The sequence below is a fragment of the Cariama cristata genome, unplaced genomic scaffold (assembly GCF_000690535.1).
Source record: "Cariama cristata isolate BGI_N322 unplaced genomic scaffold, ASM69053v1 scaffold15352, whole genome shotgun sequence".
NCBI classification, from domain to species: domain Eukaryota; kingdom Metazoa; phylum Chordata; class Aves; order Cariamiformes; family Cariamidae; genus Cariama; species Cariama cristata.
Genome location: NW_009602278.1, coordinates 1 through 23,650, shown reverse-complemented (window position 1 = coordinate 23,650; position 23,650 = coordinate 1). Strand labels below are relative to the sequence as shown.

Here is a 23,650-nt window from a genome sequence, read left to right as displayed (position 1 = left end):
GGGTTATTTCCAAGCCGAGCTATTACCAGTGAATGCGGTGACATTAATATGAGTAAATGCAGGAAAAAGGATGAAATAAAACATATCCTATTGAAGGAAATGAGAGCTCCTTAAGAAAGAAAAACACACATAGGAAAGACGTGGGCATATCAGGATACAAATGGGACACTGGGGAGTGCCGGATTCCACAAGCATGATGTTATTGAAGTGTTTGATACCAGAGTAAGCACCTGCAGATATGAATTACATCCTTGTTCAGACCACTAACATCGGAGTACTGACATCTCAGGAAGTGCTTATGTTATATTTCAAATCCCACTGCCAACTGCATAAATATCAAATAAATCAATCATAGATATAAAAGACATTATCTTAAGGACTTTAAAAAGCTGAACAAGCCACCTCTCTTCTAAAAGTAGTGTCACCCTTAAATCATTTGGGCTTTTTCTGTCAGTTGCACCTGAACCACAATAACATTAATGCTGTTGACCATTCGACATTAGATGCTTCACCTCTGTACACAAAGACAGAATTGGTGTAGAAGTAGTTAAAAACAGCAATAGCTCAGTGATAGTGTCACAGGTTTTACACATTGTAAATATACTTTCCACTGCCTTCAAGAGGTGGATATCTCATTTTATACACATAGAAACTGAGGGACCAAACTATGAAAGCACTTGGGTGATATCAAGAGAGCTCTAGTATGTCACGAGCAAAACAAGCTCAGGACTAGCAGTCCTTGTAATGTTTGTTAGACCATGCAGTCTGTATTTTCAGTGTATTTTGAGAAGCTATTCCTGACCGAGACAGACGATGCAGCTAGAAATGAAATGTTCGTGTGAACGAAAGACATTTTGTCATCTGCATGTATCAGGTAAAAAGACTAATAAAAATAGACTACAAGCATAGCTCATCTCATTTTAAAGAAATCTTACGATTTAACTGAAAGTATCTATTCTGTGTTGAAAAATTCAGGTCTTAAGCTTCCACTACATTTTTAATAATTTTTAAAATTAAAAGTTACAAATATAAAAATATAAAAATAAATTTAAAAAATTTGATTTTAGTAATTCTGTAAGCTTTAATAAACTAAGATTTTACTAGTGTTACAGAACTTTGGATTTTAAGAACACTTTTCAATTTAAGAGTTTCCCCATAAGCTCTTATTAGATTAATTTGTTATTTTTCCTTGCTTGCCATGGGAGTCTTAATTACTATTGCTCCAAATACAGCTACCATCTATCTTAATCAAGCAGGGACTATTTGGCCATACTGCTAAATCACCTGGTGTAATCAGTTTTAAAAAGTTTGTTCTGCAGTGAAAAAATGGCTGAGAAAGGAAGCAAAAGTAAATATATCTTTTTACATTTTGTTAACAGCAGCAGGAAGAATAAGTGGCCATTCTATTAAATATTCATCAGAGTTCAGAATTTTTAAGCAGAAGAGTATTATGAGCCACATATTCTGGGAGACATGAAAAAAAAAAAAGATGACCTGCTGCAAAGGACAATTTTTGAATTGGAATGAGTTTGTGAATTAAAATAAAAGCATCAGTAGACTCTAAACTTCATTGCTGGTGATAATTCCTCTCAAACTCCTAAGAACACAAATTGTTCAAACCCAGGTAATTTCCAAGTGGAAACATTTGCAGGACTACTATTTTGCATGGAGTATACAGAGAACTCTGGTACAAAGTTCTGGTGCAGCCTCATAGCTGATTCTGCTGTGCAGATGACTGAGCTTTATCTTTGGAGAAGAACCGACAATAAAGAACACTAACACCACTTGTCACTTCCTCTGGAGATGGCCTCAGCATTGCAGACCAAACAGCCCAGCTGCTGCATTAGAGGCTTCGGAAGCACTGGGAATTGCCAATGTCAGAAGTCTGCACTGTTATCAACTTTGCTGCATTTGTTCTATGGCAGAAATGAAACATCTAGAGCACCTGGTTGCATCAGGGTTCGGGACAGCAGGTCCAAGCGCTAATCTTTCAATCATGCCTTTTTCCCTGTACTGGAATAATACTCTTATATGCCCTCATCTAGAGCCCACTGCAGCCAACCTGATTTCTATATGCTTCAGAACAGTCTCTCTCACAATCTTGCATTATCTATTATACACTTCGTTATTGAATGATTTCATAACCTGAATGTAGCAATAATATGCACAGTGTAATTAATGTGTATTTAATATGATTACATAATTTAAATATGTTTTGGCAGAAGTCTTTTACAATTCTGTGCCAATTTCCAGTCATCAATTTTAGTGCCAGTCCCTCAGCAGCTGGACCAGCTTAATGGTCCTTCTTGTTATGAACAGTTAAAGTCTGCCCGAGATTTTTTTCTTAAAAAAAAAACCACAACAAAACACACCACACCTACAAACAAAACAAGACAAAACCAAACCACTTTTTAGAAAGATTAGATATCAAATAGGAATAGACAAAGCATCTGTAGGGCTTGACCTTCTCTTCAGCCTCTTATAATTGCAGAGTATCATACCCTTTGAGTGAGAAAAACAAACTCAATCAAGCTTTTGCTTGTTTTTGTTTTTCTAAGGAATGATTGAAGGTGCCAAACAAAAGATTTGGCATAGAAAAATCCCCTCTTTGCCCATCAAACATATCTGGGGCAGTAGAATATGCCCAAAATACAGATGGGAACACGACTCAGAAGTATCACAAGAGGCTCCTTTCTAATTCAGCACCATGGTCCAGTTCAAGCCATTCATGAACTACTAAGTGTCCTGCCCTTGGGCATGTTTGCCCAGGAAGTTCTTCTAAGTTTTATTACACTGGTACGTATTTTCATTTTTATATCCAGTACAGTAATTGTGTGAACTAAAGATGAACAATTCAAAACTTCCCAAATCCAACTTGCACCTGGAATATGCTTTTAGGTCCTTAACTGTCTGCAAAACAAAATGCAGACCTTTGTGAAATTGCAAGTTTATCAGCTTTCCAAGAATAACTCTACAAAGTAGAACTGCCATATTAAAAAAAAAAATCTGTCGATCTGCACTACTAAATTTAAGGAGTATATTTCTGTCTCTCCTTGTTCTGAGATTTTCATTTGATATAGGAAACCATATCAAGTGCCTCCATCATTGACGGGGAACTAGTCCGTACACAAGAGGAAACACAATACAATTACAGCTCAGACACTGTTCATATGGCTGCTGTCCCATTAATCTACCTAAATCTTTCCATCCTCTGGTCTTCTCAGAGGTTCCTCTCATTTTAATCCTCAAAAAAAAAAAAAAACCAACAACCCCAACCCTGAATTCAGAGTTTCCAAGGAAGCTTTCATAATTAAGATTTCATTAACAGTTTGCATACAAAACAAATGCATCTTTATGCAGCATTATTGTCAAAAATGAGAAGTCCATTACCAGAGTTCAGTTCACAAGATACAGTAAGAGTGCGGAAAAATGTAATGACAAAAACAAAGAAGGTTCAAGTTTCCTTAAAAAAGTCTAACCACCCCCCCTTCCCCCTGTTCAGCTGCAGTAAGGTGAAAGGCTAAATGTGGACAGAATGGTAATATGTAAGCGGTTTCTAAGCTTTCTGGTGGGAATACTTAACAGCATAAGTATGTTTCCCCTGGAGACCTTCTCCACCATTTGGTCCAATTTCTAACTCCAAGAGCTGAACCAATTCATGATGTAATGCTCCAGGGAAAACATTCCTCTTGAAAAAGAGTATCTTCCTAGGGAGAAGTTTGAAGAAAACATCTTAATATTGTTTAAACAGCTTTTGGCACGGTCATACTAGTTGTGCTGCATTCAATACTGAAAGCAGAAGAAAGGCAGGCTAAAAATATGGAAATGGAAAGTTTCAGGATTTAGTTTAAGACTTCTCCTCAACTACCACCCCAAGTCCCTAGCCCTTGCTGATCCTTAGTGGAATGAAAAAAAAAAAGACATTTTCAGAAGCAGAGATTTTCTTTGCTAATAGAAGAGGAACAATTTAAGGCTTTGGCTATTCTGTGTGTCAGTATGAAACCACATATTTAATTCTGCCTATAGCCTTATCGTTTTCTTTAAGTCTCATACAAAAGTGCAATTCCAAGGCACTTAACACCACAGATTTGGCTGTAACTAAGGCTTTTTGTGGCTCTATTAAGAGGCACTATGCCAAGCATTAGAAAAAGTTCCTGGCAGCAATACTTTAATTTGCTTAACTTGCAATACCTTATGTATACATACATCCTCTGCTACCAACTGCTTTGCTTTCCTTTTTGGATCACCACTCTGTGAATCAACTTGTCATTTTTGTGACTGGCAAGAGCCAGACATCAGTGTATTTATTAAGCAAGAGCAGGAAGTATCAGGAAGACAGAAGCAAGATAAGCGAGGCTGACCAGAAGGCAGCACACTCCCAACCCGAGGCAGTGGAACACAGTGATGCAGGAAAACTCATCAAGGTACAATAGACCTCTACCTACTGTGAGAAGCAAGCAGCGGGAGAGATGCAAAAGGCAAATGTAAAGTGAACATTTGAGTCTTATATTCCATAGCTTGTATTATGTAATGCTCTGCATTGAGGTAAGCTACATGTGCATTACCCACTCCTTATATAAACCTTACAAAGCTTTCCTTGCAAAACACACCATGGGTACTTCAGGGTTATTTTTGCTTGAGGAGAGAGTAAAATGACCTTTTTATTCATCATTAATATTTGTACCCACACTATTACTTTTTCCTCAATAGCACACATGAGGATACTCGACATATCCAAGTCACAGTTCAAACATGAATTCCCTTAGAATCTTAACAGATTTGCATTAGTGAATATTATTTACTACCAAAACTCAGCATTACTGACCTTCTGAACATGGAACTATGTGCATTTGTTTGTCCAAACATTTGCATGACATAGGCAGGCTATTTATGACAGAGTGAAGCATGACTTCAAAAGTATCTTCAGTATAACTCAGTTGATTTAATGGACGGTGATATTAGATCCATATTTTTCACCCTGATGTTACAAGTGCTGGCAAATAAATGAAAGACAAAGAGCAAGGCAACTGAGTAACAACTTAATTCAAGAACAGCACAAAATCAAACCCAGACCACAGAGGGAACAAGAAGCCCAATTTTCTGATTCCTAGCTTGTTTAGTTTACCATATCATTAGGGCTTTCAAGGAATGATCGCTATTTGTTCTTGCAACTTCTCTTCAGACTTGTTTGTAAACTTAAATGATTTATAAAATGAGGCTCATTTATCAACTTAAAAACATTAAGATATTTGCATATTATTTGTTCAAAGGGATTTTTGCTTGTAGGGTGGGAGTGTGAGGAATAAAAATTTGTTTGCAGGGTAGGGATTGTCCGGGCTTGGTATCTATTTTGATCATTTAGTTTTAGTCCTTAATTGTTACAATACTTGGAGGCTCCTGGGCATAGGTGACAATTAAAAGTTGTTGTTATCATTATTATTAATAAATGTGGTTGTTCAGACTATAAAACATGTTGCACAACATGAAATATCTCCGTTACACAGTGCAAGGTCTTCACTGAACTGATCGACAATGCTAAAAAACAGCAGTAAGCCTGCACCATAAAGAGGGTATTTAAACTAAACCTTAGTGGAGTTGGAAGCCAGTCCATAGCAGGCTTCTGTCAAGAGGTTTTACTGCTAGTTTGCTGGGTCTTGTGTTTGTAGAATTTTCAGTTTCTTGGTAGACCCTAAACTTTTAAAGCCTTGAATCACAACTATTTATCACCCATCAGGGAGCTACATAAAATGTATTTTCTTTCAGAATGACTATTCTCATAAAAAAACCTAATTTAAAAAAAAAAAAGACAATTAAGAATATTTTTTTAAAGATCGACAATATAGCCCAGCTAACAGGGATTCTTAAAACTAAATACTAAGAACCACAAAAATTAATGCCACCTGCAAGCTGTAAATATGTGTATTATTTAAATTTTTTCCAACTATTTTCTTTGGCTGTTACATTCAGCTGAACAAGGCCTAAAAATTGTCAAACTAAATTCTTGTTTAAGAGGAGAGCTTTAACTACTGCCAGTTTGAGTGAAACACACATCCAGGTTTAGGGAATATGTTTTATTTATTTTGGCTGCAGCACAGGGTAGAACATTTTCCATCCCATCCGAATGCAGTCAAAAAGGTTTTGAAATATTGCACAATAAAAGCCATTCATTATATCTGTCTCCTCTCCCTTCCAAAAACAAAAATGGCTGACCAGTTCCAAATCTGTGCAGGGGGCAGGAAGATGGGAGTCAAGGGGTCACTGGAAATAACCCAAGACTAACACCAGGTTTTTCAGGTTTGAGTTAGGGAATATGTTCCATGCCCTCATTCCCAGTGCACACAGGTTTTTCTTCTTCCCCCTCCAAAGTTTGGTTAAAGTAGTTAATTGCTCTGTTATGGACAATTTACAGGACTTAATTACAAAACTAATACATTAGCCTTCTTGTCTATAAGTCACAGGCACAACCTCACCTTTTCCACTGGGACACAGTGAAATTGGACCTTATTTCAAGTTAAAACATTTTGATTTGCACTATTTACCTCCCGATTTTAAAAATGTGCTATTTGAAGGAATACCCAACTACACTTTACAGTTTGTTTTTAGATTTATTTCCATTGCTTACCTACCTGTTAGCAGCTTGAAAACGAAATTTCTTTCACTGCCCACTCCTGTTCCTGTGTGCTTAAGCTATACTTGGCATACTTCAATGGCTTTTTTTTTCCCCCCCTCCTCTCTCCATTTCCTTGTACATAGATCTAACAATGCTTTTCTGTTTGCTTCCTTGTGCATAGATCAGTTCATCACTAAAGTCCTTCCAGCTCTAAGTGAACTCTAAGAGTGCTAGAGGATTCAGAGTGACAAGGAGGAAGAATAGAGGACAAACATTTTAGTGCATTTCTAAACAGCAACTAGACTAGATGAACATACAATAGTGAAATTTATATGCAACACTTAGGTGTTTCAGTATCCCCTTCCATTGCCCAATTAGTCAGAAGCAAGTAGAGAAAAATAAGCTGAAGACTAGATGAAGCTTTATTTACAATTGATTCTTTTAAAGCAAAAAAAAAAAAGCACCATATACAATTCTTGTTATTTTCTTTCTCCTGCTTACCATGAATGTCAGGCTGAAAAACAATTTTCCTTCTGTTAACTCACATGTGAGAAAGTTTGGTCATATCATCTCCACTTTTGTAACTTACATGCATCTTAATGATGGCAAAATATCGGCATAAAATAATTCCTGGAAAACACTAACACTTCCCCTTTAAAAATTTCTAAAGAACTCAAGTATAAGTACTGTTGTTCTTTCAGCTTACTAACATTAAGCAAATTTAAGCTGAGACCATTCCAACTGTGAAATACTCCTTACTGCTAGTTGTCAGATATTCAGCTATCTGAAAATGTATCAAAACTGCACTTCATAGGATAGCACAAGCAAAAGTGGTATGTAATTACTCTTACTTATTAACGACATCATAATTACAGAGTGACAAAATAATCAGTCTTTCTAGGACCCACAACTTGTCCTCTGCGTCACTCAAAGCATGGTAATTACACGGCAATCTGCTAAATGCAATTATTCAGCAATATACACTTAGTGCTAGCTGTTAGCATACTTGAAGCCATTTAAAGTCTATACAATACAGCACCTAAGGTTAGTCAAGTACTTTCAAACACAAAGTAATCTTTATAACAACCCTCTAAAGAGAGAAAAGGTCTCCCTTTAGAAGAGCAGGGAGAGGAAATGAGAGGTGGAAGAGACTGGCCAAGACCATAGATTTATTTAGATGCCACTGTAATACATAGGCTGACATGGTGCTCAGTACTGCACAAAAAAAGTCAAAACAGTGACTTAAATTGAAGGCTACAAAGGCTAGCCTTCACACTGGGAGACTGCATCAGCCGACTCCCCAGTCTAACATACTGTGTAGTGATGCTTCACTGATCAAACAAAAACACAGCTCAGTTTTAATGCCGCTGACTTTGTGCATTCTTCTGTCGAATGATTGCTGCAAATAAAAGTGCAGGTTGTAGTAGAGTGACTAAGATAACCTAATGTGACACAACACCATTAAAATCTACTTCAAATAGTGCTGCAGTTAACAGCTGAAAACTAGAACCACAAACTCAAAATACCTTGCCATCTGTCTGCACTCACACACAATACACCTTTATTTTAATCCCTAACCCCAACATGGCAATGAAGGCAGGAGATGACTTCAAAAAGTTCTTCTGTTGATTGAATAGGGACAGTGAAGTCACTAGTCATTCAAAAGGTCACTATTAACAGAATTTCAGAAAAGCAAATCTGAAAATGGAACAGCATCATTCACTCTGCTGTTCACACTTCCTGTATAACAGCACAGCCACCAAGTTGTAGGTTACACTATTTCAGGAGTCTATAGAGATACTCTTCGCAGGAAAAGCAGCAAGTCACATGAGATCTGAACATTTAAAGTACTAAGACCATTTTGCTAGCCTTGCATGAAGAGGGCTCTCCCAAATTCCCCGGTTCCTTCCCATGCTAAACAACCTCAGTGTTAGCAATTCTCCAGCTCCCTATTCCATCACAGATTCTATCTCAGGTCTTAACTATTAGGCAAGTCCCAAATCACCTCTTGCAACCCTAATCTCTAGGAATCAGAAAACATAGCCAGAAGAGACCTCAAGAGACCATCCAGGCCCTATCCTTACCCGTAGGAAGGATCATATGTCATTCCTGACAGATATTTGTTTAATCTGTTCTTAAAAGCCTCCAGTGATGGAGATCCCACAACTTCCCAAGGCAATGTACGCCCATGCTCAACTATCTCTGCTGCCTGAACTTTCTCTTAATGTTTAACAGAGACTTTTTTTTCTAATTTAAACATATTATTTCTTGTCCCATTCAGTACAGATATGGAGAACAGATTACTACCCCCGCCTTGCAACAACCTTCTGCATAATTAAAGACTTGTCTCCTCTCAAGTCCTCTCCAAATTAACTCCTGTTAACTGCAACCTCTTTATTCCTCTGTAGGTTCCAACCTCACCCGCATGCAAGCCAAGCATCTATATATAATTCCTAACAACCCTTTTCAACCGAGCTGTGTCAGGAAGAGAATCCAAGCTCTGCTTTCTTCTCCTTACCCTTGATCTTCTACTTCTGACTTTACTTACACTTCACTTCACATCTGAAGTGCACTTAGCCTATCCACTCAAGAAACCTCAAGGGAGAATTCTTTTCCAGTGCTGCTGTGACTGATGCATAGGATAGCAACATCACAAAAAGCATGTTCCAGGCAGCATTTTAGATTAAGCCCTCTAGTATCATACAGACTAGTTTATTGCCTCTTTCTCCAGAACAACTCTTTACTTGGCCTGACTATTCAAGTCTAGTATTCAGTATCTGACACCCATAGTCTCCAAAGGTTTCACTCACTGCTAGATGCCACATCTAAAAGCTGTTAGGTAAACCCTAACATCTCTCATGCAACTGTAGTGCTCTACTGTCTTTAAGAATGCAATGATTGCCATATAGAGAGTCCTATCTGAACACAGTCCATAAGCATTTCACTTTTCCCGATTAATTTCAGTGTGTAGTTCAGTTGCTGTGGTTTTTTTGAATGTTAGAAGCAGCAGCTATTACCAGTTTTAATCTCAAGGAGCCTCAGATTTTAACCTTAGCTAGTATGTCTTCAAAGATTTCGTACATGATGGTATTCCTTTCAAATTCAGTCACAACCATAAAATCTCATGTCAGACTGCCCTCTCCTGGTACGCCGACATACTGCTATCACTGCAAGTTTCAACCCAAGGAACTGTTGCCATTCTGTTTCCAAATCTAGAATTTTCATTGTGACACAAAAGCAAAACCCAAAATTAAACACCAAGGAAAGTATTTTGATAACTTCAGTAATGTTTCTAAAGCAGCATAAGACGAACAGCATTTAAGTAATGAAGTTTCTTTCAAGGTGCCTTAGGAGTCCTTGTCTTGGGAAAAACTGATGATGTCTGTAGAGAAAAGTAAAACGTGCATAAAAATGAAAGTGTTCGGTTTGCTTTTAAGCTTTACAAAAGCAGCCAAGTACATAAAAGTATTTTATTCCACATCAATAATGTTAAAAACAAGGTCACAGAAGAGATCATTTTCAACAGAAAGCTATTTCCTTCAAGCTGGCACAGGTATTTCACTAGGGCTGAAACAGAACAGTATGAAAAATGAAAGCAACAGCAAATGTTTAAGTAGACCACCTACAGTCATCACTTTTTATTACATTGTTCAAACTAGAAAAATGAAAACAGTAAGATGACAGGTCAACTACTGAATAATATGCACTGTATTTAGTACACATACACCGAAGATCAGAAACGTCCAGAAATGAAGTACAGCTTTATTGTATGATGAATGTTTCACTTTCCTTAGCCAATTTAATTTTTTAAAATCAATGTTATATACAATAAATATTGAAAAGCTTTTTTTTTTTTAAAAAAAAATGACCAACCTTACACCGGAGAAGCAGAACTCATTAACTCTTTCTAATACAAAATTTAGGCTTACTTATAGGAACTCTACCCCTGCTCATGCCCAGAAAGTAAAGCAAAGTCTTTTCAGAAGATGGTAACAGCTTCCCCACCTTCTACTCCTCCCCTTCAAGCCAGAAGTGATTTCCTTCTTATTTGCAGAGAATCTCAAGGGGTTTGGTTTTTTTTTTTTAGGATATTTCTGAAATCTAGGAGAAAATTCATGCACTTCAAAAGCAATTTATAAGGAACTATCAAGCACATGGGAAACATCAACACTTCAAGTAATTCTAGCTAAAAGGGCATACTTTACAACATCATGGCTTAACTACTAAAGACAAATTCTCATTTTATTTACTTCAATTAAACTTCAAAAACATAACAAAATCTTCAGCTTGAATCCCGTTCTTTCAAAAAGAGGAAAGAGCCCTATCAGCAAAATATGGATTAGTATCAGCTCCCAATCATCTAAAAAGTAACTTGTCACCACAGACCATATCTTTGAACTACCAAATCTGTTCCTCTTTACTTAAAACCAGCCGAGAGTCACACGTTTGCTGACATGTCCCCGTTTAGCAACTTCATATACTGACTATGCATTTAAGAGCAGAGCAAGCGCAGCAAGATGGTCTACTAAACACATCCAGTCTAACAACCACGACTAAGTTTCAAGGGCAAAAATCCCACACTAATGAGCAAGTACCACAACTGCAAACATTTACTTAAACACAAGAAAATCCCAGACTGTGCTGAGGTGTACAAATGCATGCATAAACCTTATTTACATTTTGTACATTGTCTTGCTGCTGTATCTTGCAACAAAATTCAGCGACCCCTAGGAGCAAACCTTCCAGCTGAGAAAAATTAGTCTTTGCCTTCTTGAAATGACTAAACTTGGTGTTGCAGAGAAAAATCATTCGTCAAGTTTTTTATAATATTAGCAGTGTTTAACTGCTATTCCTCCGTGGACAGCACTAAATTTTGAAAACACGTAAGCAACGATGTAGACTACAATAAAGAGGTGATGTTAAATTCAGTTCATCATGGGAGAAAGATTTATCCTCTTGATTACCTGCCATGACTGTCTACCAGACCAGTGCTCTGAGCCAAGCTAGGTCTTCCACACAGTTCTGATCTTCAAGCATTTCAAGCATCAAGACAAGGAAAAACAGTTCTAAGTTATCCAAAAAGTGAATGAGGAAATAAGAAGTAAGGAAATGTAAGTGGGAGAGAGAAAACAGTACTTAAGAGAGAGAACATAAGAATCTAATACTGACCTTCACTTTAGAAAATCAGAGGTAGCTGAAACCTTGCTAAATGTTAGTTATATTCAAGAGGCATTTCTACTTCTTCATAGCGTTTTTGGTTACTTCTGTCCTTCCTACATACAGAATTTGTTATTCTCCTTTTCTGGGTTTGAGAGCAAGGTCTTGTTTCTTGAGGTGTCGATACACACAGGCTTTTCCTCCTCCACCTTTTGCAATGACCGTCAGCAAGATTAACAGTGTCATTGTTCTCCTTCCCTGGTGCTGCAAACTGGAGGAGATTTTGTTCTCTATTGTGAATATTCTCAGATTGTGTAAGGACAGATGTGCTTACTCTTCTCCTGGTTTTGCAAGCAGAAGCTAGCAGTGGAGGGTTCTTTTGAATGTCATTGTGTACTTGAATCCATGCAAGTCCTTCAATTTCTGCATCTTTATATAATCTCATGCTGCGTCTCACTCTTTTTTTGCCACTGGTATCGATCTTTCTTCCAAAAGGCTCTAAGGAGTCATTTTTTAGCTGAGGAACAGATAAGACTTCTTCCACATTAAAAGAACAAACTGGAAGATCATTTCCAGTTATTTCCAAATTTTCAACAGGAGGAAAATAGATGGCACTACTACTTCTTCTTCTCCTCCTCAGTGGACTACCTCTTACAGAATCTTTTTCTGTACACTGAGTTCTTTTGGCACTCTCATGTGTACTAGCATCCTGTTGTTCCAGATATTCTAGCCCGGTTAGCTGCTCTGCCTTATTTAGGAGATTTCCTTGTAATTTCTCATTTTCTATCAAGGAACCACTTTCTTTTGCCTCTTTTACACATGCAGTCTCTTTACCTTGTTGGAAATCATCAGATCTATGAAAACCACAGTCTGCATCTGGCACAACGTTTGAAAACTGGAAAAAAAAAAATAATATTTTTTTTTAACTAGGCAAAACGTAATCCACAAAAAACTGGTTTCAAACAGCTGACAACTGAACATGCTACTGTCTTCCTCACCAAGTCTACTCATTCTCAGAAAACCCCAACCAACACATAGAATCCGGCATGTTGGAATCTGCTCCAATGTGGGGCCAAAGTTATGTCGCTTGAGGCCCTGTTCAGTTGAGTTTTGACATCTCCTTCCAAGGATGGAGATTCCATGGCCTCTCCAGGCAGCCTGTTCCAATGTTCAATCACTCCTAGTTTTTTTCTTCCCCCAAAATGTTACTTTTTTGATCCAACAACATCAAGCACAATTCTGACTTGTTTTTCTAGCAGTATCCTTAAGCATATCAGTTACCTTACAATGAATGCCAGAAACAGACTTCAGATCACCATCTGACACCTGAAACATGGTATCACTGGGGCTGCTGGCTTCTACAACGTCCAGGTCCTTAGAGTTTGAATACGTATGAACTGCACAAATGTTTTTGCCTCTCATTCTTTCAACTACCGGCTTCTGTTGAATATCCTTGCGAGCATTCCTGGATTTGATGTTACCTAAAAGCACACCCTCTGAATTAGAACAAACACGTGGTTACTTGACTCTACTTGTGAATGTACAAAATCTTTTTTTTTTTAAATACTACAACAAAAACTTTATATTATTTTACTTACATAAAAGTAACCTTCTGAACAACCATTCCAGATAACTAGTGTAAAAAAAAAAAGCTACCGCACATCACTTAACCATTCATGCCCAACTTACCAGTTTTAAAGATTATAAAAATATCAGTATCTAGTCAAAGTACAGAAAGCAGGGTTTTTTGCCTTTTTTTTTTTTTTTTGTCAGCTTTACACTGGAGTCTAACAAGAGTTAAATTTATCCAGTTGGAGATTATTAATCCTTTGAGCCTCTGGACTCTACTATTACAGAAGCAATTAAAAGTAAAAAATGTGTACTGGTCTCTTTACCTAGGCACAGAAATCAAGATAACTATCAACATATTTTTTTATATAACTGTTGAAATAAAAAATTAGAAGCAACAGAAAGAGCAAGGCGAAGCAAAACTAAAAACCACATTACCTGAAAAAAGTGCATTTGCCTTTGGTGAGTTTGGAGATGAGGTGGAAGAGAAAACCTCTGGAATTTCAGGGATAGGGCTGAGAAGAGGTTTCTTAGAAGCCATCTCTCTTTCCCCATATAAAGATTTTTTTACTTTTTTCTTTCTTCTTTTCCCATAGCCTGTACGTTTTATTTTCTGAAAAGATTGAGAAGACTGAATAGAGCACAATGTAATTACAATGATCCTGTACAATATTTTCCAACAAATAAGTGACACCATCACTGGATTTTGATAGATAACAATTGTTTCCCCTAAAGTGAAGGTTCCACTCATTCTGCCATCTACAAATTAATCTAAAAACTCAAAGCAAAGGAGAATTACTTTTCAAACATGAAATCTGATTTTTGTTTCATTTGACCAAATCCAGAAGTCAAAGAAATTAGTCTTTCAGCTCAAAACTACAGATTCTTCATTAGTTTGAAAACAAATACGTACTTTCTCTGTCAATACGTGAAAGCAAAAATCTTTAAAAAGACTCACACCTTTACAATACTTAATTAGCATATAACTGGGCACGTTCAAAGACCTACTACTGCCTACACTTGCTCAGAGAAGAGCCATAAACTCATCTTCTGTTCCTGAAGTCTGAAAAGTGACCCCCCTTTACCTCCATAAAGGTCCTTTTTGCCCTACAAGTATTTAAACCCTGCTAGTCAGCCTTAACAAGCAGTAAGGAAGAAGAGTACGGCAGCAAGTGTAGGAAAAGAAGATGGGCATGAAGAAGAGAATATTGGCAGCAACAGGAAACAACACCCTTTAGAAAATCTTTACTACAAAAGATCAAAATAATCATGTAAAACACATAAGAGACACTTGGATAGAGACATAAAGGCAGCATTCACCAACTGCAGCAGGCTGTCACTTACTTGTGTCTTTTTGGCGGCAGATGTGGTTATATTCTTCTGCCTTTGAAACTTGTTCTTTCTTGGTTTGTTAGTATCCTCAGCATTTGTGGCTCTTGAGATACTAAAATCAGTCTCCTCTGAAATGGTGCTGCACTGGTGAGGAACATGAATTTGAAGTTGTTGAGGTGCATGTGCACATGCATAAGCTTGTTTTTTTTAAAATATACATCACAGTCCAACAGTCATAAGAATCACATTGTAATTAGTTTCCCTTATTTCATATATGAGGTCATAAGAGCTAGACACTTACAACTGGAAATTAAGATTTATAGAGCTAGTCTCTTCACACAGTCCAATACAGTCCTATTTGTACAAAAAGGACATTCTAATGAGAAAATGGTAAATTTTCATCTTCAGCTATTTCTTTCAGAGAAGATGGGTTACTTTTTTCATATTACGTGGGGTTTTTTTGCCTTCCCCTTCCAATAAAGCACACCAGAACTGTACAACACTGTAGTCTGAAAGCACTTCTTACAGAATTCGTTGTACAATAAATTCTATGCACCTTAAAATCCAGCAACCAGAAGAGACACATGTATGATATTCCGTCAGCCTTATGGCTAGCAGACAAAAAGGTTAAGAAGACTGAAGATCTTCAGCACTGGACTTGGGAATATAACCCCATTTTCAGTGATACTGGAACTATTCACAGGTTGCAGAATAAACTTGACTTTATTAGCCTCTATCTCATGTTCCTATGTCTCAAACAAATTAAACTAAATAGAAAACTTAGACAGAAAAACTTTGTTTCCATTCTCCTCAATTTTCTGTGATTGTAAGTTCACTTGCCGTGAGCGAAGCCCCTGATTCTATGAATGAAAATCTATGAATAAATCTCTTCAAAATTTTATCAGACTACTTGGGAAAGTTCCTGTAAAATTCAATAGAAATAGTAACTGTAAGTATCAGTCTATAATAAAAATGTTTTTAATAACTAGAAAGCCACTTTCACTCAAAAATGAGATTTCCTTAAGACAATTACCTGCACTAACATGAGATATTTCCATATACCTGAATATATACAATCCTCAGACCTGAGGCTGTAAAAACTCTTACAAGCATCAGGAGGTATAAAAGATAACAATTCTGCCTGAAGAAGTTAAAAAAAACAAAACAAACATCATCACTAAAGAAACTTACCTTCTTTTTAGTAGAAGAACGAGTTTTTATCATATCAGATTTGTCAGTTTCTGCTATTATATATGAAGAAAATAAGAATATTGATTCAGTTTCAACACAAAAAGCTGATCACATTTTGAGGAAATTATCCACGTAAATTCTAACATTATGCACAGCATGTTTAGTCATCTTAGTCTTGAGTAACTAGTAACTTAGCCTTGAGGACTATCAAACATGGCAAGAAAAAAATAAATTTACCAGCTTGCTTTACAAAACAGAGGAAAACAAAACTTGTGAGGATTTGGTAACAAAATAATTGACACTTAAACAGCTTTCAGAGATACATACATACACAGGCACAACCCCCTTTCCATTTTTTTTTTTGTTGTTCTCTTGCTTGCTATTCTAAAAACATAAAAATCACAGTATCAAAATCAAGATAGTAAGGCCAATTACTTAAGGCAGTAAGTCTACTTAGATCAGCCAGTTTTGCAGAAAAATATCAGACGGTCAAATAACATCAATTTAACCTAAACAACAGGTAAACGCTGCAGCTAATGCAAAGATGTCGAGAAGAGAGCAAGAGCACCTAAATTTTAGCACAATTGGAATATATCCTCTTTATAAAAACAATCAAACAACCCCTATGTGATCTCTCAATTTTCAGATACAGAAAGATGCATTATCTAGTGACAAAAATACAAGTTGCGGTTACCTTCTGCATTTTCAACAGGTAAGAGATCTTCTGCAACAACAGGACCCTCCACTAACTCTTGAAGAGGATTAACACATTCCTTTAAACAAAAAAAAGTAAATTTTTTTGGCAGCATGCTATACCAGATATATATTGACAAACACTTGGTCCATTAGTGTTTGGAACAGCTAGGTGATTTTTTTTTTTTTCCCTTAAAGAATGCGGCAGCTCATTTGCTATATATGGCAAAATGAAATACAGTATCAAAAGTATATGAATAAGCCAAGGCAAAAAACATTCCATGTGCTACCAGTACACAACTTTAAACATAGTTCTACAGGCCAAAATGTTATTTAGAATTCAAAAATAAAAAAGTTCTTAATGTCATTCTAAAGCTTCAAGCAGACTGTATTTTAATATTTCAGAAATTTCTTTTCAAAACCAAGCAGACTAGGGAAAAAATTAAACAAAAATTGAACATTCACAGAGACTAAGAGGCTGGTTCTATAGTTAAAAAAAACCCCAAACAACACATCAACAAAAAACTTACATCATCGCAATCAAAGTTCGGCTGACATAATGGTTCTTCAATGAGACCTGACCTTGCAAAGGGGCTATTACTTTGTAATCCTGGATGACGGACTGGTGTTGCTCCTTTGCGCAATGGAGTATTTGCAGGCAAAGTTTCGTCAAATATTTCTGGGCTTAGAACTTCTCCAAAAGTAACTCTTTTCTTCTTTGGCTTTTCAGAGCTATGTTTTTCAGTTTTCTCTATTGTAATAAAATACGTGGACTGCTTAGTGAACTAGGAACTTTGATAGCGCAGAGACTTTTCAAGGTCTTTTTATAGGTCTTAACATTCTCTTAAAAATCACCCTCCCTCCCAGACAAACAGCAAAATACCACCTTTACATGTCCTGTGGATTCAACCAGAATTTTCAGTATAGCTTTATTACAGTATCAAGAATTAAGGAAGAAAAAAAAATTAAAAGACTAGAAGTGACTAGCTGTTCCACAAGTTCCAGGTGACAAGTGTAAAATTTCTTGAAAAACAGGTGATTCTATTCTGGTGTTAGAGGCCTTCTGAAGTTTTGGTGCAGGACTTTTTAAAATTTTTTTTTTAACATACATTATTTTCCTTGGCAACCTCATTTTCCTCTTTACGCAGCAGGATGCCACACATGAGCTACTTCAGTGGTGGATACTGCATATCATTCCTCAGATTTACCAGAGGCAAAACCTTATGATCCCACATAATACTCTGCCTGTTTAAAAAACAAAAGGGGAATCTGACCTGTTTGCAATGCTTCAAAGATTTTTACACAATTGGAGACTGCGAGAGATTCACCTCCTCCTCTGTCAACTGCATCGTTTGAGTATTCCTATCAAATTTAAGTGATACAATCATCTATTTAATACCATTTAATTAAAATATTATCCTTGTTCAAATCAAAAGTGAAAATAACTTTTTCTGTAAGCAATATTTATAATCAGTCCTACTGTTTAAAAAAGCTACTTGTTTTCTGAATGACTAAAACACAAAACCAGACATATGGATCTTCTCATAAGATGAAAGCTTCAAACAAAGCTTCCAAGATGACCAAACAGCAATCAGATATCCACTGATAGCATTAAATTATTTCCAACACATGTCAATTAGTCAAAAAGTATCTTTAACCACGATTCAACTTCTGGTAGTTCAATAACGACTGCAGAAGTTCATCCTTAGTATTAGTACCTCCATGTAAGTCAGTTAACCAACCTTCATGCTATCCATTAGTTGCTTCATCGGTGTTTTCTTCAATACAGATCGCAGATGGGAGCCACTCTGCGTATGTTCCTTTAATGATGTATTTCCCATTTGTAGGGGTGTGATAGGTGGTGTGACAGGTGGCTTGCTTTCATCAAATATTTCCAGGCTCAGTTCTTCTGCAAAACTAACTTTCTTTCTGGTTAGATCTGATGTAACATTACTTCTAACATCTTTAGTGATGTGGTCAGGACTGAAATCTTTAGAGCAAGGAGACAGATACGACAATTAAAGACTGAAGTAAAATTGAGAAGACTTTAGTATTAGCAACATGAACTCTAAATGTACACATCTCCACAGATTCTGTGCATCAACATCACAAAAAAAAAAAATAAATCCATTCGTTTCCAAATTTCTCCTATTCTTGTGCCACATTTACATTTTGTATTTGGAGAAATTTACAAAACATACAAAAGTAAAAAGGGAGCACTGCATGAAGGAAAAGACATTTGCATAAGGATTTTTCTCTCATCTGTGCAAATTGGGTGGGAAAAAAAGAAATGTCTTCTCCAACGTACAGAAAGGGACTCTCTACATTAACATCCCTTTCTCCTTCACAGGTATGAACTACTCAACTATACTTTTCCCTAAAAACACTGACTAGCAAAATTAAGGAAAATTCTAAACAATTATTCCCAGCCTGTGTCTCAGTTTGAGCTTGCTTTTTCTATCAGAATCAAACTGCTAACACACCACCCAAGAGGCCTTACCCCACCTTCCAAATATTTCAGCTTCTCTCATAAAAAGCTACTTCCTTCCTACGAATTGTGCTTAAGTAAAAACATGTTTAATGCTATGCTGTACTGAACGACCTCTGAATTCAGTTTTAAAACTAGGACTTGAATCTCCTTCTGCAGCAGCACTTGAACAGATCATTACTTGTAGTACATTTTTGTTGTTGTTGTTCCTCCATCAGCCTTTATGTCAAAGTTATATCTGGTTTCTATTGCATTATAAATTCTAGACAAGATGACAGATGTGGGATGACTGCTTGTGAAACATTTCCTTACAAGCATTCTAAGTATTTTTACTTTCTTCTAAGAATACAACAAAGATTATAAGAGTGATGAATCCTCTTACCACGGCCTGTTTCTAAGATATCTCTAATTAGAACAGACTCCAACAACTCAGTAGGACTGTGTTCCTCATAAACCCATTCCTAGAGAAAAAGTTACAAGATTATATATATATAAAATTAATTTATATACACACGTGGGTGTGTATAAAAAATTTTTATATTCTATTAAATTTTATTAATAGAATAAAATAAGTTTTTCCATGTGATTACCAGAAAAGAGTATAATCTTATTGACTAGAACAGCTTATAGCATCCACACTGAACATCTCCACGTAAATGACTGAGCACAGCCTCAGAAGAGCCAGCAGCCCGTAGCTGAGGTTAGGCTATATTCACTGTCAGTCCAAACAAATCAGTATCCATGCCAGATTTTGATTCCTTTGACTTGTCATAATAAGATGTAAAATCTTTACAAGGGAGATTTGCTGTGCTATTTGTTTTCTCCATGTTCTTTGCCCACACTTACATAACTACCTTTGAAACAGCAGCAGCAGGTTCAGTGACAGTCACATCTTGGCATGAAGACAAAATGGTGCAGATCTTGGTATCAGACTTAGTGCTGTTGGTCAAATTTTGTCTTAAATTTTCTTCAGCTCCGCTGTTATCTGATATGAACTTTTCATTCCACTGATCCAGGTTCTGCTCTTTTGTAAAAGGCACTTTGTCCTGAGCTGCATCAACTAAAAACAAAACAAAAACCAAACAAACCACAAAGACAAACTTCAGATTTTTCAATGAGTGCTCTTTTTGTGTTTCTTCACCAAAAGGATGGTAAGATTCAAAAGCTAGGTAATTTTCTAGTCAGGAAAAAGAAAACATATGCATTTTTCAGTTCTACTTTGAAAATAACATTACCAAATCTTCAAAACAAAGCACTTCCTTTCATATAAATGTTATTAAGACCACCAATACCAGATAAGTAAAGCATGCTTTACACTATCATCTTCTCACAGTTACCACAGTACTGCCCTGACTTGCTTTTGCAATACTTACTATTTTCATTAAGAAATAAAGATGTTAACACCACAGTAATGTAATGTGACTTCTAAAATTACTGCACTTAAAAGTTATTAAACAAAAGTCTGCACAGCATGATCAAGAGAGAGAACAGTTACAACAGATAAAACCAGTTGTCATAAAAACCATTCTCAGTTTCATGGAAAAAGTGTGAAAACACTAATGCTTTGTGAAACGTAAATGAAAGGGTATAAATCTAGAAAGTAAAACTAAGAAAACAGTCACAAAAAATACTAGTCTTCCGTTTTTCTTTGGAGGTTATTCTGAGAAACCACTATTCAGAATGCACTAAGAAATAAGATAGGTTTAAACAAACAAAAAAACCCCTCAAACCAAACACAAAAAAACCCGTGTGTCAATCCTTATAAACTAAGATTCTTTTGGTTTATATTAAGCGTCTGTAGTTTTGTACTTTTTGGACTAAAGGAAGACCTGATGTTTAGGATAAATCATTGACCAGAAATATAATCAACTTACAAGAGCCTGCTTCCTGGGAAGCATCATCTACTTGTGACAGTCCAGAGAAGCCAGTCTTCTCTTCAGCTTCTTGTACTGATTTAAAAGATGTTTGAAAGGCATCTATCTTGTCCTTCAACAACCGGACATTTTCACGTCTAAAAGTACTAACCTGCTAAAACAAAATTAACCTCATGAGACTTTTCCCTCCCCCTGCCCCCAAGATGACAGGGGCTTCATTGCTTTGTATTTGTACTTCAGCATAAAACAAACTCAGAGAAGCAGCAAATCTTGTATTTAATCTGGCTGCAATTTTAGTTGTATAGTAAAAATATGCGAAAAAGGAACTGTATCAAGAAATCTGTTAAATTTTACTGCCTTTCATAATCTGTACCTCAAGACCATATCCAGAATTTGCTTTCTGACAGTCTATGCTAGTTTGAGTTAAGAACAAGTCTGATTAAAAAACAAGTCACTTCTGCTAGTATTTACTTAATTTTGAACTATCAACACTTTAACTACCCAAAAATCAAGAATGGCAAATGCAGGAAAGTAAAGGTTATGGTAAACAAAAGTTAAAATATATGAGCAAGCGAGACATGGAGAAGAGTCCAAACTCTACACAAAGAGCACCTCTAATATCCTCTAATTCTAATGTAAGGTGTCCGAGGGAAGTCAACAAAATGAAGGTCATGGTTATTCCTTCTACTGGCTTCTTCCTGAGACCTGCCTTCTCTTTCTGCCAGCATATGTTGATTCCTGGGGAGAACTAAACCGATACATTAGATATTTGAGAAAAACTCTCACCTGTGTAAAAGCTTCTTTTTGCCTGTTGCTTCTCTGTTGGGCAAGGTATTGAATAAGAGTGTTATTTTCTGGTGAACCCCGTACCCCAATCGTTGATCTTCGTCTAAATTTTAATGAAGCTGGAGAATTCCCTGAAATGGGAGAAGGAAAAAAAATTTTTTTTAGTAAGAATAGCTAAAGCTTGAAAATGATATTTTTTTCTTTTTCTTTTAAGAGTGATTTATGCTATTTATAAAAACATCCAAAATTAGCTGCTCGGCTCAAGAAACCTTCCTGACCAAAAGCAAATTAAATATTAACTTGCTTTTAGGAAGTTAACTAAACTATATACCAAGCACCGAGCTGTCTTTGTTCTACATTTTCAATAGCTAGTTAAGGAACTGTCTACCAATACTTGTGGAATTTGTCTTACTACTCCCTTGTGAAACTCATTGACACCTGATCAATGGGACAGAAAAAAGTTAAATAGGGAACTATAGCAACATCATCTCACAGTCCTATCCTTGGACATATTCAAACTCAGCCAGACAACCTGAACGGGCCTAAACTGAAGCTTTCGCTGAGAGGTTGGACTAGATGATCTTCAGATGTCACTCTGAGAAGGGCAACAGTCATTAGTCACTCCAGCCTTACCTATAGATCGCTTAGTAAAACTTTCTTGAGTAATCCCGAATTCAGCGATTGTTACAGTTGCAAAATCAACAGGTGTTTTCCTCTGTTTCTCTGATATTCCACAATCAGGTTTTTCTTCTGCTTTGTCCCTATTAGGTGTCAGGTAGCATTCATTCCCCAAAGAAACAGGCCTACTTCTTGAAAAATTCTCCTTACTGTTCAAAGGCAAGGTAGGTTCACCAGCCATATCCCCTTTCACGGTATCAGAAAAGCATTCAGTAAACTGACAGTTAACAACATCCTCCTTATTGTGGTATGATTCCTTCTCCAGGCCTTTGGTGTATTTCGGGGTGCATTTTTGCAACTGCGCCTGGTTCACATCACTTAGATTCTCCTTCTTGGATGCCTTTATGACTTTTGATTTAGTAACTTTGCAAATCTTCTGGTCTTTCGACAGATCAGGGAAACAGGCCTCTTCCTTCTCTTCAGCATATCTACTCTCATTTTCTTTAACTTTCAGGGGAGCATTTATATCAGATCGTCTGTGCATTGTTAGTGATTAATTTTAAGAAACATTCAGTCAGCCTTTGCTCTCCTGTAATTACAGATACCTATCAAAAAGAAAAAGAGATTTTAATAGGTATTTGTTAAGAGCAAGAGTTCACTACCATTCTCAAACCTCTACCCAACCTAGGTTTTTCCTGGAACAAGGTACTTAACACTGTGGTGGAAGGGGAAAGTCTTATCTGCAGAAGTCTTATCTCTGCTACGCAGAAAGGACACAAAGGCCAGCACTATGAAGAAAAACGCACAGAAATGTAAACCTGCAACAGAAGTGTTTCACGAGTGAGGAAACACAAGGCTATGCTTTCAGTCTTTATCAAACCTAAGCTTCATGTTAGCATAAAATAAGATTGTTTTGTTGTAAGTGTTGCAACAAGTATTAGCAGTTTAGTACTAACTGGAAAAATAAAGACGTTAACAATTTTTGCATTTAGTTTCTCGGATTTTAAGTTAAGCATGTAGAATTCAACAACGACAGTCTGAAACTTCGGTCCCACAAACACATGCATTTTTCTGTATTTTGTGTAACACGGATTAAGCTGTTAAATACCGCGTGCGCAACTGTTTTTTTGTTTGTTTGGTTGTTTTTTTAAGTCCACACCAGAAGCCGATGCCTCCATCGACCCGGTTATGGAAAGGGGACGTGACAGTGCGAGGGATCGGTGCCCAACATCGGCCCTTCCCAGGGCGCACCCCGCCCCGAAGGGCCCCCTGCACGTACCCCCCTCCCCGGGGCACCCCAGTTCCCTCAGCACTCACCCCCTTGTACCCCTG

At 36.8% G+C, this 23,650-nt stretch overlaps 1 protein-coding gene across 1 annotated transcript; it reads right to left on the bottom strand.

Moving 5' to 3' along the window:
- Window positions 1-11,822: 11,822 nt before the first annotated feature.
- Window positions 11,823-22,862, bottom strand: LOC104157391 (cell division cycle-associated protein 2-like). The gene is made up of 14 exons (XM_009694704.1): window positions 22,334-22,862; window positions 21,701-21,831; window positions 20,915-21,068; window positions 19,895-20,091; window positions 19,423-19,501; window positions 18,295-18,542; window positions 17,827-17,914; window positions 17,083-17,303; window positions 16,554-16,632; window positions 15,860-15,912; window positions 14,681-14,812; window positions 13,760-13,949; window positions 13,049-13,248; window positions 11,823-12,662 (listed from the first exon to the last, which is right to left on the bottom strand). The coding sequence occupies exons 1-14, from the start codon at window positions 22,860-22,862 to the stop codon at window positions 11,823-11,825; spliced, it is 3,141 nt and encodes a 1,046-aa protein (XP_009693006.1).
- Window positions 22,863-23,650: the final 788 nt, after the last annotated feature.

Excerpts from the sequence above, each read along its gene's own strand:
- LOC104157391 (XM_009694704.1), bottom strand. The coding sequence starts at position 22,862 with ATGCACAGACGATCTGATATAAATGCTCCCCTGAAAGTTAAAGAAAAT. Across the intron at positions 13,249-13,759 it reads TTCAGGTAATGTGGTTTTTA|GTAACATCAAATCCAGGAAT; the intron begins GTTTTGCTTCGC and ends GTGTGCTTTTAG. Across the intron at positions 12,663-13,048 it reads TTTCTGGCATTCATTGTAAG|TTTTCAAACGTTGTGCCAGA; the intron begins GTAACTGATATG and ends TTTTTTTTCCAG.